At 39.5% G+C, this 13,958-nt stretch overlaps 1 protein-coding gene across 1 annotated transcript; it reads right to left on the reverse strand.

Annotated features, from left to right (window-relative positions):
* Positions 1-12,015: 12,015 nt before the first annotated feature.
* LOC139443668 (DNA ligase 1-like) lies at positions 12,016-13,645 on the reverse strand. The gene is made up of 2 exons (XM_071224611.1): positions 13,597-13,645; positions 12,016-12,311 (listed from the first exon to the last, which is right to left on the reverse strand). Exons 1-2 carry the CDS (start codon positions 13,643-13,645, stop codon positions 12,016-12,018), a joined length of 345 nt encoding a protein of 114 aa, XP_071080712.1.
* Positions 13,646-13,958: the final 313 nt, after the last annotated feature.

The following is a 13,958-nucleotide window of genomic DNA, read 5'->3' on the forward strand; positions in this document are numbered from 1 at the left end:
CGACATTCTGTGAGTGTTTATTTTGCTGCCACTAACAATATTTAGGAACAAACTTACTAAATATATACTGCCACATAACAATGGTTGACCTAAAACACGAGAGACGGTGAAGATAAGACTTGTAACCTAACAGAATAGATTCAGATCACCATAAAGCATGATTTTGAGCCATCACCCACGGACGATTATGAAATGGTTAGAGCACGAGCACGAGCACGAGGGCGAGCACGCGTACGAGGCTCCCCGTCTCGGGTTTTAATAAATTAAACAATTTCAACGATTAGACACCAGGGGTCCGAGTGCTCTAATCTTTAAAGTCCATGGTCAACATTTATAGAACTTGGGCACCTAACATGTGTAAACAACATTGCTTTCATATTTTAAAAGAAAATCTAATCTAATCTTAAAAGAAAAAAGAACTCGAGGCTTAACCGCGAAAACACTGTGTGAGTCTTCCCTACGTGAAATGTATTCCACGATGCCATGGCACGTGCGCTTACCTGTTCGGCGACCCGGGTATACGAAAAACATATCGAAGGGCAAGTACATTTGGTCCGGTATTGACAGGCGTCCACATTAGTCAGAGTTCGATGTAGTCAAATTCTACATATTGGATGAACTCATATTGGAGTACTTATTTTCAAGTATTTTCCCTTATTTTAAACACAACTTCCTGAATAAAGCACAGATATGCCATTCATAAATGGATTTAACTGCTAGTCAAGAAATGTGTAAATATTAAATCATTAATTCCACAGTATTTCTTTCATTTAGCCGTGACAGAAGGCATTCGTTAGCGGTCGGTGTGGACTTTGCGGACGGTGCGTTCGAATCCCGCCGGCGACAAAGGCAATGAGACATAAAAGAAAATCCGCTACTGCCAAGTATATATATAACTAAAATGCAGTTAGTTGATGCCTGGCCAAAGACAAAAGAGAATTCGAACTGTAGGCAATCGTTTTGAAACTACAAAATTACAAAGTCGTTACCCCGTGTTTTCCATCAAGGGGGCTGCTCATTACCAAGTTCAAGATTGGAGTTGGCACGGCGTCAAGGCACCAGGCAGTTGGCGCATTGGCGTCACACAAGGTTCAGATCCTTCTCCACCCTACTGATGGGGTCGTGTTTGGAAACATGATCATGAGCTGTACCAGCGATGTACCATAGAACAACACAAGCAATATAGTTATGGTGTGGGCTGGGCTGGTAACACACGCATCTATCCGACATACCTCATCCATCTTGTTGGTTGACGTTTCGCCCCGATAATGTTTCTAGGTTTTCAGCACCATACCCGTGGTAAACCAAAGTGGTAAACGTCTGAGACCTGCATCACTTCGGGCTTTCCTCCCACATTAAGCTGATACGCTGTGATATAACTAGAATATTTTGTTTGATAGGCATTAATTAGAAGTTGACGGATGACAAGATAGACACAGTTTTTATGGATAACAACTTCTTTAATACTGTAAAAAGCGACGTTTCGGTTTAGATCCTTATACCGTTGTCAAGCAAGACTGAATGAGGGACATAGTGCAGAATATATTTAGCAAGTGGAGGATTAACAGTAACAACAAGGGCATACATGAGTGGGATAACATAGGTAGGTGTGACAACAAAGGGATGATGCTATCACAACACGATGGACAGAAAACACATAGCTAGAAGCCAATGGGGGCATGAAGCCAATAAACAGGTGATTATTGTTTGATGAGTTCATAGTAGGCGGATGGGATGAAATAGCCTTGATCTCTGTTGACAATGTCCAAATCATCGCCAACAACCTCCATGATTTCACCAAAAGAAAACTAACAGAAGCAGTCCACATTCGCCGCCACAAGCCATCAATCAACAGAGATCAAGGCTATGATGATATTTGGAGACCAGTCGTTGTACCTATTGCGCGTAGGACTGATCGTCGCCTTGAGGTTCATCAGGATAATACCCGCTCACATATATTTCGTGGGTCAATGGGACTTTAAGGGATGGGAACTCGGTCAAGTTATGCCTTGATCAGCTCAAAGTCCTTACCTCAATCCTATTGTGCATCTGTGGGAGGAACTTGGACGCCATGTGTGCGAACGTCCTGCAGCGCTAAACAACCCGGGTCAGTTCATTGAGTGCGTTTATGTCCCTTATTTGTTTCCATAGGATATAAAAGTACCGTGATCATATTAATTGATTGATAATAGATCTAATCTCGGTGGACATAACAAACCACTTGACAAGGCAGGCGAAGTTAGTTTGATGTTTAAGTGGGTATTCGGGTAAGCAAGAGTCAGTTTGGGGTTTGTTACGGTTCAGAAACCAACGTGATATTATCAGAGGTGCATTGATTATGAGTATGTGGATATTTCCATACAGACGCGTATGACCTATTTATGTCGTATAAACATATTCACATATCGTGTATCTTTCATTTTATATCTAAGAAGAAGAAAAAAGATACTAAGAAGAAGAAATACACTGCAGGGCATAAGAATGTATACATTTGAAGTAAGTTTAGTTCGTTATAACCGTATTTCGTTATAACCGTAGTTCGTTATAAGCATTTACAGCTTATATACAACAAATTGCAGGGACTAAAAAAATAACTTCGTTATATCGGTAAGTTCGTTAAAAGTGTGTTCGTTATAAACATAATTTACTGTATCTCACAAACGTTCAGAAAACGTTATCGGGCTGATAACTGTCGCCACAACACTGCAAACTTAAGGTCCACAACATACCTTTGAAACCCGTATCAAACATATCACCATCGAATAACTGGCTTATCAACACCATCAAACGTGGGAGTATTCTTTCTTTGGCCCGGCAGTTTAGTATATCAGTACAATAATGTTTGAACCGTAGCTTTGCAACGATGGATCTTCTTCCTTACTGCATCTACAGACATCCTTCAGATGGGTGTGTGTTGCTTGACACCACCATCAGCAATATTCCAGCTATATGGTGGGGGGCACGGGTGGCCCAGTCGTCTAAGGCGCCGCGATTCGCTGTGCAGTTGTGTCCCTTGGGCACGCCAGAAACCTATGAATGTTGGTTCGACTCCCGGTTCGCCCCGATTATGTTTCTAGGTTTGTTACCTCCATACCCGTGCTCGTGGGTTTCACCGAAGTGGTAAACGTCTGAGACCTGCATCACTTCGGGCTTTCCTCCCACATTTAGCTGACACGCCGAGATATAACTGGAATGCTGTTAAAAGCGCCGTTGAACCCAACTCACTCACTCACTCACAATATGGATGTGGTCTGTATATAATCGAGTCTGGACCAGACAATCCAATGCTTGACATCCTTAGCATCGAATCACGCAATTGGGATGCATCAACCTTGTCAGCGAGCCAGACCACCCGATCCCGTTAGTCGCCTCATGCATGGGCTGATGAAAACCAATTTCTAAGACGGATCTTCACGTGAAATAACATGACAGAAATACGTAGCATAGAGAATACGTGATGTTGGCTTTCGTGTGTTGAAATCTATCGAAATCAATTAGTGGCTATGAATTACACAGACATTTAGATCGTGTCGACGGGTCATTGGTCATTGAGCGTCTAAATTATATATCGCAATGTTGTACCAGGCAAGAAGATGAAAGCTGCTTTTTCACACGTTATACATTAGGGCATTTTAGAAGTTCCTGATATTTAAAATATTCAAACAATATCTGCCAAACGGATACCATCTTGTGATTGTTCTTTTCAAGTCGATCGCTAAAGTGCAAACTATCAATGATGAGCCGTAATGCCGACCTGGTCCATTCGATAGACACATAGTGTAAAATAACGTTTTGAAATACATTTAATGTTTTGAGTTTCTTTCAAACTGTTCGTTATTTTTAACTGTGGACAGATTATATTAAAATACTGTGTAATTTCGAAACAGCTTATATGTTTTTAAATGGATTTTTATCTCATGATTAATCATTTTTGTTTCTTAATATCAACGTGAGGAAAGGAAACCCCTAAATAATATTGTAAGATAATCTAAATTATCAAGCGATTAATGTTGTACAGACATTGCAATATGTATTAAGATTAGGAAACCTGCAGATTGCGGACAACATTTTCCTGTGCTTTCCCTCTTTGATTTGAACCATCAGCATAGGTTTATTAAAGGGGCACTGATCTAACGCAATTCCCCGGGACTGGTTGTTGCCTTTGTTATTGTTTTTTCCCAGTGAGTACCCGGATGTAGAGCAGAAATCTAGACTAGCTCGCGACCTCTGTTGCGCCATTCGTAAGCGCATTAGTCACTTTTATGGATACCGGTAGTAATAAGAGCGTATGGTTACATTGATCAACAAAATGAAATACAGTTTTCGAGATAATAAGGAAATGTAGGTATCTTTGTGGGTAGCATCGGTAATGGTGACGATAAGTCACTTGCTTGGTAATTTTGCGATTTTCGTTTACACTATTTTGACTTGCAACACAAAGTAAATATTTCATCTGAGCATTGCTTTTTTTATAGTGTGTATATTTTTTTACTGTCAAAATGTGTAACATATTTATTAAACGTCTAAATATTCAGTTATTTTACAAAGTGACTGAACAACATTTCCATCTGTATTATTATGATAACGAATTCCAAACATTTTGATGTTTAATGTCATCACCGAGAGACTGAAAATGTAACGTTGAAAAGTACATTTCTATGTTGTTTGGCTTCTAATCCTACAGAATAATCTGTTGTGATGTTTGTAGGCCCTTTTGATCGTCTTAATCAATCTGGACAGATTTTTTAGTCAAAATGACATTTTACACATTTTATAAATTGCCTGAGAGAATCACATTTTACAAATTGACGGTAATCTATACACGCTTACAAAGGAAATGACCTGTGAAAACAACGTCTATCGCGCATTGAAGAATTTCCCAACCAAGACGTAGAGAACCAAGAACGAATCGGTTCAAATGAAGGAAAACAAAATGCAAATACCATAATTACAACTTACCAAATTTATGTGTATAAATAGGCAGCTTCCTTGTTCGAGGAAAGTATGCGTGAATATCCACACAAAGGAATAATATCCCACTCATCTGCAGCTATACAAAATAACTTATTCGATGTCACGTGTTTCTGTAACTATCAAATATTCTAAAAGATATATATCGTTTCGGGATATTATAACCAGTGTTCGTTTCTCAACTGATCACTTGGATTGTTTCAGGTGTTTCACATAGGTGTCAAGTCTCGAGGGTTGGCTGAGAAAGGCCACGTGACAACTATTTTCATTACGTCCACGGTTCCTAAAAAATCCACTGAGTTTGATAACAATGAGCAACCAATCAACGTATTATCAGTTAACAAAGTATGTTGTTTTTACATCGGCACTTCACGCCATGATATGAGTGTATTCCCTTTGTTTTAGTAAACCTAGACATGTAAACACTCACTTTTGACATATCCACTGTGCAAGATAACAGTGATTAATCAATCAACGTATTTTCTGTTAATCCTTTGATGACTAGGAACGATCCGTTGATTTACCAAAGTAAATCAACTGATCATTCATCTCTTGCTGGGCTGCCACGTGCATATTACATAACGCACATTTCACCTCACTTCAAACCTGGATTTAGATTGAATAATTACCCCAGACACAATAAATGCCAAATGAGAACCTTTGTCAGGTAATCTAAGTGGTGCTACCACTAATTGTACCTGTAATAAATTCATTAACTGAGCATCAAGTGAATGACGACAAATACACAAGTGTAGGGTTATACGAGAAAACGTGGATGACAACAAGGGAGTAGTAGTCGTATTATCGACGCAATCCGAAAACCGAAAATGCTTTCACTGCATGGTTACTTTTTTTTAGTATTAAACTATAACCATCTGGGGTATTTCCAAATGACGACTTCCGATGAGCTCCGCCGTTCTTTTTGTCTGTTTGTTTAGGCTGAAGAAATTAATTAACATGCGCCCTTTGTCGAATCTTTATAGATCACATTTAACCAATCAGTGTTTATTCAAAAATGCGTAAAACAAATATTGCCTCCAGCCTCCAAGTTTATTTAGCTGTCCTTGCAGACGGTAGCCCAGTCTCTGGTCACGCTCAGTTGCGTTGCGTATCATCCGGGTACTCACGGGGGGAAAAACAATAACAAAGGCAACAACCAGTCCGAAGAATGGCGTTAGATCAGTGCCCCTTTAACACTTTCTGTGAAATTGTATGAATAAGTTGGACGGTATTGTTCTACGCAATTATCATTATGCGTCAGCATATTTTAAGCCTCATACAAAATCTTGTTTACCTAATATACCAGGGTCCTGTTCCACAAAGCGATCCAAGCACTACGGTAAACGTAACTATCATACTTTGACATAGGCTTATGATAGTCGTGGTGCTCAGATCGTTTTGTGGAACGGGGCCCAGAGTCTGCTACAAGACAGTTCTTACAAATTCTAAATCTCTATCAAAGACTTGTGTTTTGTTTTATATCGACAGGTGGTAAACATACAATACAACCCTGTCTTATTTAAACGTCTACCAGAATAGTAACGCTATGATTTAAATCTACCAGACAATACTATATTTCACATTTGGATCTTTCAGAGCCAGACTTTGTGTGTCCTATAACATACTAATTACATTTCATGTGGCGTGCTTTCTTTGGATTATTAATGTGTGTGATATGTGTGTCCAAGCACAATATAATATTCACAGAACACTTCCAACATATAAGCAACAATGGAACATAACTAGATATATTTGTAATTGCAATCAAGTTGGAAGATAGTGAGTGAGTGAGTTTTGGTTTTACGCCGCTTTTAGCAATATTCCAGCAATATCACGGCGGGGGACACCAGGAATGGGCTTCACACATTGTACCCATGTCGGGAATCGAACTCGGGTCTTCGGCGTGACAAGCGAACGCTTTAACCACTAGACTACCCGATCGCCCCAGTTGAAGCATAGTACAATACACCATATATATATGACCAGACTAGCGGGAAACGGTCCCTGTGCATCGCTGACAATCATGGGAAAATTTAAATAAACGCAAACAGCGTAACGAAATATTGATGTCCATGAAATTATGAATTCACTATGACAGTGACATGTGATGTTTAACGTCGCACTTAGTAATATTCCAGCTATATGACGGCGGTATGTAAATAATCGAGTCTGGACCAGACAATCCAGTGATTGACATCATGAACATCGATCCACGCAATTGGGATACGATGACATGCATCACCAAGTCAGCGAGCATGACCACCCGATAACGTTAGTCGCCTCTTACGACAAGCATAGTCGCCTTTTACGACAAGCATTGGTTGCTGAAGACCTACCTATTCTATACCGGATATTCACGGGTCAACCCAATTCAAACTTCAATTTTCGAAGTATGAAAGGTGAAGCAACTTTGTTGACGTAGACGTCATGCCGCGCCTATCTGAAAATAAGCGGTTTGGTGAAAATTGGAATGCTTAAAACCGGAATTGCAAACAAAACGTTGTTGCTAGGCGTTTCGGTGTTCATAGTAACACCACACAGTCACTCTGGGGTCGGTACCAACAGACAAGCAACGTTAACACCACGGACCGTGCACGGTAATGGAAGTCCACGGATAAATCATATTCGTCTTGTTCATCTTCGAAATCGGTTTCAGATGTTGGCAGCCCGCTGCATCCCTGACTTACGTCCGATTAGTGCAAGGACTGTAAGGTATCGATTACGACCACGATGTCCAGCTGTAGTCCACTTTCGCTGCCACGTCAAGGGACTGCACGCCTGGCATGGTCAAATCTAGTCTGTCTTACAGACCCTGATACAAATATATATGAAATACAGCCCATGCAAGTCTATAATGTTTGGCAAGGCTAGATTACTGCAGTATCAGGTAGTCTGTCTTACAGACCCTGGTACAAATATATATGAAATACAGTCCGTGCAAGTCTATAATGTTTGGCAAGTCTAGATTACTGAAGAATCGTTAAAGTCCAAGAAATTATAGCACTGCAGATTTGTTTAGTCTCTGAAAATGAAGAGAATCACTGGGCTCCCTTTTTATTATATTTTTTATTAAGATAACTGAACAACTGTTTTTTCTGTACGACATGTTCATTTCAGAGACTAGATGTAAGTCTAGGTCAAGTAAACCTCTGAGCTTCCTGTTACAGGAATGGCGGTTAGCCCTCTTCACAGATGAGTCCATGTTTCATCTTGACAGCAGTGATGGCCGACAGCGTGTTTATCGACGTCGGATGGAACGTTACGCAGACGTTATTCAACGTTCTACATTCTGTGGTGGGAGTGTGATGGTGCGGACAGGCATCACTGCCCATCACCAGGACCCCTCTAATGGTCATTGATGGCAAATTGACAGGTGTACGGTACCGAGACGAGATTATCCGCACTGACGCCCTGACGTTCCTTCAGATCCATGGACGTCACATCACTTTACAGAAGAACAATGCACGCTCCCTTGGCCTGCTGCTTCGCCAGATCTGTCGCCCATCGACCTTGTGTGGGATGGTAGGAAACGTCTTTTATTCAGACTTCCAAAACAAATGGTAAGTTGTTCCGGCTGCGACAGGCCTTGGTCCAGATCTGGAACATCTCACCTACGTCTACCTCAACCCCATTGTGAGTCGTCAATGAGGCCCCGATGTCAAAGTTGTGTCACTGCTAATGATGGTCATCCCCGATGAGTTGGTCCCACGTGCACTGTTAGTGTGTGACGAATGTCTTTCTCATGGGATTTTATGCATGCAATTCCTGGAGTTCACGTGTAATTTCAGACACATCATGCCGATTGGATAATCATGGCAAAGTGTTTTGACATGTGATTATCACGCATAATTCTTAAAAACCCATGGCAATTTAATTATAAATGTGCTTTTATATAGCGCACGGGATTTTTTCACGCAAGTATATATATACATCATCAAAGCCGCTATGTCAAATTAATGGCATCACCCTGTGTAAAAGGTACAAGACTGCCAGGGGGGATAAGAGTGCAATTTGAGTACCAAGGGGAATGTAATTATGTTGTTTTTTATTGCATAATGACCCTCGTAATCAGATATTTCTATAAAACAGATTATCTCCCTTGATTGGGCTATAAAACTATTTTTAACTGATTCCATATATCTGCTAAAACCAAATAAGAGACGTTTCCTGATTAAAGATAAATAAATGATAAATAAAAGTAACTAAATAAATTAATGCAAATAAGAACTGGCACAAATTTGCCTTTTAACATTATATTTCTACTGCTTGCGTCAAACAATCCCAGAAAATCCTTAGCTTTTTAAGTCTCCTGCCGTCATGAATTAAAAAAATCAGATAATGAGTTAGTTGTGAAATTGTACGCTGTGATGTTAAGAGACCATTATACCGACTGGTGCTATAAATATATCCTTGGCATTCTTTGTGTTCTGTATCATTTCGCAAAAGATCTTATAACTCATTTGTAATAAATTCGGAATTGTTGTATAAATGGTAACCAACATGGAACCCTCACATACATAATGCCTGTTTGCAATAATTTGTTGCCAAAGAAACTGCGATACATTCAGGAAAGAATGAAATATTATTCTCATTTGTAGTCGTTACTGAAGAAGGTATGATTAGCATTTGGAAGTATCTTCAAATATTTCATTATTAGAACACGCCATAAAAAGAATATTGAAAGCATATACGTCGATACCACCATAATGAAACGTCACTCAATCAGGGAGTATTATGGAATATCAAGGGAAGGCGAGCCATTATAGTACAGTCGAGTTCGATCAGCATGTATTATCGATTTAAAATATGCTAATAAATATATTTCGATCTCCAACATAACTGTATATGTTGAAAACATGCAACTGAAACAACTGCGGGAGAGCGTTATACAGCTGTTCCCAACAATTAACAAACATTCAGCTACAAACTGTTGATGTCACCATGGTTACTGATGGAGACGTTTTATAGCCACGACTGAATACAAAACATGAACGCACAAAGGATTATCAACGGTACCGGTAATTTACATTTTTGCCTGTTTTGAATATTTGTTGTAACCGAGTATTGCACAGTAATCATTCCCAGTAAAGTGTCTCGACGCAGTTGTACAAGAATAATGTAATACATTGTAATGGGCAAATGAATTGAAAGTGCATGAGGTACTATCAAGAAAACGACTAACATCAAAATGTTTCAACAGAATCGTGATATCTATTATAGTGAAGGTCCCAAGTCTGTTATTCCTCTTAACCTTTAATAGTTCTATATTTCATTCGTTCAATCAAATCTGTCTCGTTTGCTTGTTCAGCCGTGTTTTATATGTCACCTTTTCTCCTTCTCTCCTCGCCGCGAAGAGCTGCAAGATTGCGGATGCGGGGTTAAGCAATAATCACTCACTCACTCACTCTCCATCTCTCAATCAAATTTTCCACATCTGCACAATGTAGACACAATTTATGGATAACAACCTATTTATCATACTGATCGGTATATAGATCCTTATACCGTTGTCGAGTAAGACTGAATCATGTGAACATCCTACAGATTAAATGGTAGGTGAAGGATTTATAGTAACAACAACTTAAACATATGATAGAGATCATTTCTATCTGTCTTGGTGCTTAACATCCACACACTATCTTTTGACTCCCATAGGGGATTTCATCACTTTGTGTCATCATGGATTCGACGCTTTTGAACTATTCACTTGTAAAAAACAGTGCTGACATCCAGATCATTACATCCATGTTTGGTAAATAGTTAGACAAACACTTAGTCAACGAAAACATTTCTTTGAAATAATTATTATTTTCTTTCTTCGAAAAAGCCTTTCCTCTTCTAATCAGACTTGGTTAGTTTGATCTAGACTAGCTTAGTAAAAAGGAAATACCTAAAATTACAAATTCCACAGCCATGGCGCAGGACTAATAAACATGGAACCGCTCTGTTTTGAGGTTGTAAATCACGAGGTGCTGATCCGTCGAATGTGTTTGAATATACACAGCTTATGGGTCGACCACTATTTCGTATTCTTAACTATATATTTGACCGATCAGGATGACACCGAGATGATCGGGGAAAGGAGATGGAGCTATTGCTTAATGAGTTCATAGTAGGCGGTTGGGATGTAATACCCTTTATCTCTGTTGATTGATGGCCTGTGGCGGCGAATCAGGACTACTTCTACTAGTTTTCGTTTAATGAAGTTCTGCTGGTTGTTGGAGAGGATTTGAACGTTGTCCCAATTGATGTTGTGATTGGGGGCCCAGTAATAATCTCTCTCGTGTATGCAAATTGTTGTTACTGTTAATCCTTCACCTACCAAATATCATTCTGTTCACATTATTCAGTCGTGCTTGACAGCGGTATGAGGATCTATAACAAAACATCGCTGCCACAGTATAATAAATAAGCTTTTATCTTCAATACATTATGCCCACTTTGTCATCAGTCGACTGAAATGCTCTTTCAAACAATGTTCCTCCATAATTCAACCATCATGGCATAACGTCCTCAACTTCTTGACCAGCAGTTCAATTATGACGTCTTCCTAAACGTCTTTATCTATCGTTCAATTATAGCATGTCTTCCTAAACATCTTCATATCCACTTCAATCGGAGCATGTCTAAACATATCCCCTTGTACATGTAGTTAAATCACAGCATTTTTTCCTGAGCCCTTTCCTCTGCAGTTAAACCACAACATGTTTTCATCAATTTCTTTCTCTGCAGTTCAAACTCATCCTCAATCCTCAATCGTGTTATTCAAGTGTGTGTGTGTTCTCTACCTCACAGGCATATTCATCAACGTCAACTTCCCTTGCTTGCTCTTCAACATATGTGTGTCCTCTGTCACGTCCTTTATCTATCATATTTCCTCATTGCTTTCCTCTGCTATGGGGGCGGTCGTGTAGCCTAGTGGTTGAAGTGTTCGCTCGTCGCGGCGAAGACCGGATTCGATTCCTCACATGGGTACAATGTGTGTATCCTCTGCTACCCCCTATATCATAATTGCCTCATTGCCTTCCTCTCTTTCGCCCTTTATCACATTTTCCTCATCGCCTTCTCTGTCACGTCATTTATAACATTTTCCTTATTGTCTTCCTCTGTCACGTCTTTTATCACATTTTCCTTATTGTCTTCCTCTGTCACGTCTTTTATCCCATTTTCCTTATAGTCTTTCTCTGTCACGTCTTTTATCACATTTTCCTTATTGTCTTCCTCTGTCACGTCTTTTATCACATTTTCCTTATAGTCTTTCTCTGTCACGTCTTTTATCACATTTTCCTTATTGTCTTCCTCTGTCACCTCTTTTATCCCATTTTCCTTATAGTCTTTCTCTGTCACGTTTTATATCACATTTTCCTTATTGTCTTCCTCTGTCACGTCTTTTATTCCATTTTCCTTATAGTCTTCCTCTGTCACGTCTTTTATCACATTTTCCTTATTGTCTTCCTCTGTCACGTCTTTTATCCCATTTTCCTTATAGTCTTTCTCTGTCACGTCTTTTATCACATTTTCCTTATTGTCTTCCTCTGTCACGTCTTTTATCACATTTTCCTTATAGTCTTTCTCTGTCACGTCTTTTATCACATTTTCCTTATTGTCTTCCTCTGTCACCTCTTTTATCCCATTTTCCTTATAGTCTTTCTCTGTCACGTTTTATATCACATTTTCCTTATTGTCTTCCTCTGTCACGTCTTTTATTCCATTTTCCTTATAGTCTTTCTCTGTCACGTCTTTTATCACATTTTCCTCATCGCCTTCTCTGTCTTGTATCAGTACGTCTTGTATCACATTTTCCTTATAGTCTTTCTCTGTCACGTCTTTTATCACATTTTCCTCATCGCCTTCTCTGTCTTGTATCAGTACGTCTTGTATCACATTTTCCTTATAGTCTTTCTCTGTCACGTCTTTTATCACATTTTCCTCATCGCCTTTTCTGTCTTGTATCAGTACGTCTTGTATCACATTTTCCTTATAGTATTTCTCTGTCACGTCTTTTATCACATTTTCCTCATCGCCTTCTAGATCTTGTATCAGTACGTCTTTTATCACATTTTCCTCATCGCCTTCTCTGTCTTGTATCAGTACGTCTTTTATCACATTTTCCTTATTGTCTTCCTCTGTCACGTCATTTTTTTCCCATTGTCTTCCTCTATTACGCCCTTTATCATGTTTTCCTCATTGCCTCTGTTAAGTTCTTTTTCGCAGGGGCGATCGGGTAGTTTAATGGTTTAAGCGTTCGCTCGTCACGCTTAAGGCCCAGGTTCGATTCCCCACATGGGTAAAATGTGTGTGGTCCACTTCTGGTGTCCCCCGCCGTGATGTTGCTGGAATGTTGCTTAAAGCGGCGTAAAACCCAACTCACTCAATTACTCACTCATCACATTTTCTTCCTCTGTTACATCTTTTATCTTATTTAACTCATTGTCTTCCTTGTATACGTCTTTTATCATATTTTCCTAATTTTGTTATCATATTTTTCTCATTGTCTTTCCTTTTTTTCTTGCGTTTTTTTTTCCATATTTTCCTCATTGTCTTTCTTTATTTCGGCCTTTACATATTTTCCTTATTGTCTTCCCTCTTACACCTTTATCATATCTGGGCTTTTGGTATGTTTACGTGTCGCTTCCTTTTCATCTGTGTCGTTAATCAACACCTCTTTCTTCATCTTCTTCCCCGTCACGCCGAAGACCCGGGTTCGATTCCCGACATGGGTACAATGTGTGAAGCCCATTTCTGGTGTCCCCCGCCGTGATATTACTGGAATATTGCTAAAAGCGGCGTAAAACCATACTCACTCACTCATCTTCTTCCCACACAGAGTACGAACAAAGATAATGTTATTAAGGGTTGTATAGCATTATTATCTAGAATGGTCGGTTATATTTATAGTCACCTTTGACGTGTGTTTCGTCAGGTATATTCCTTTCACATTCACTTCCATGTGCGCTTTCTCTGAGCTACTAATGGCATAAGCATTA

This window comes from Haliotis cracherodii, unplaced genomic scaffold (assembly GCF_022045235.1).
Source record: "Haliotis cracherodii isolate W230 unplaced genomic scaffold, xgHalCrac1.p SCAF_5, whole genome shotgun sequence".
NCBI classification, from domain to species: Eukaryota; Metazoa; Mollusca; class Gastropoda; order Lepetellida; family Haliotidae; genus Haliotis; species Haliotis cracherodii.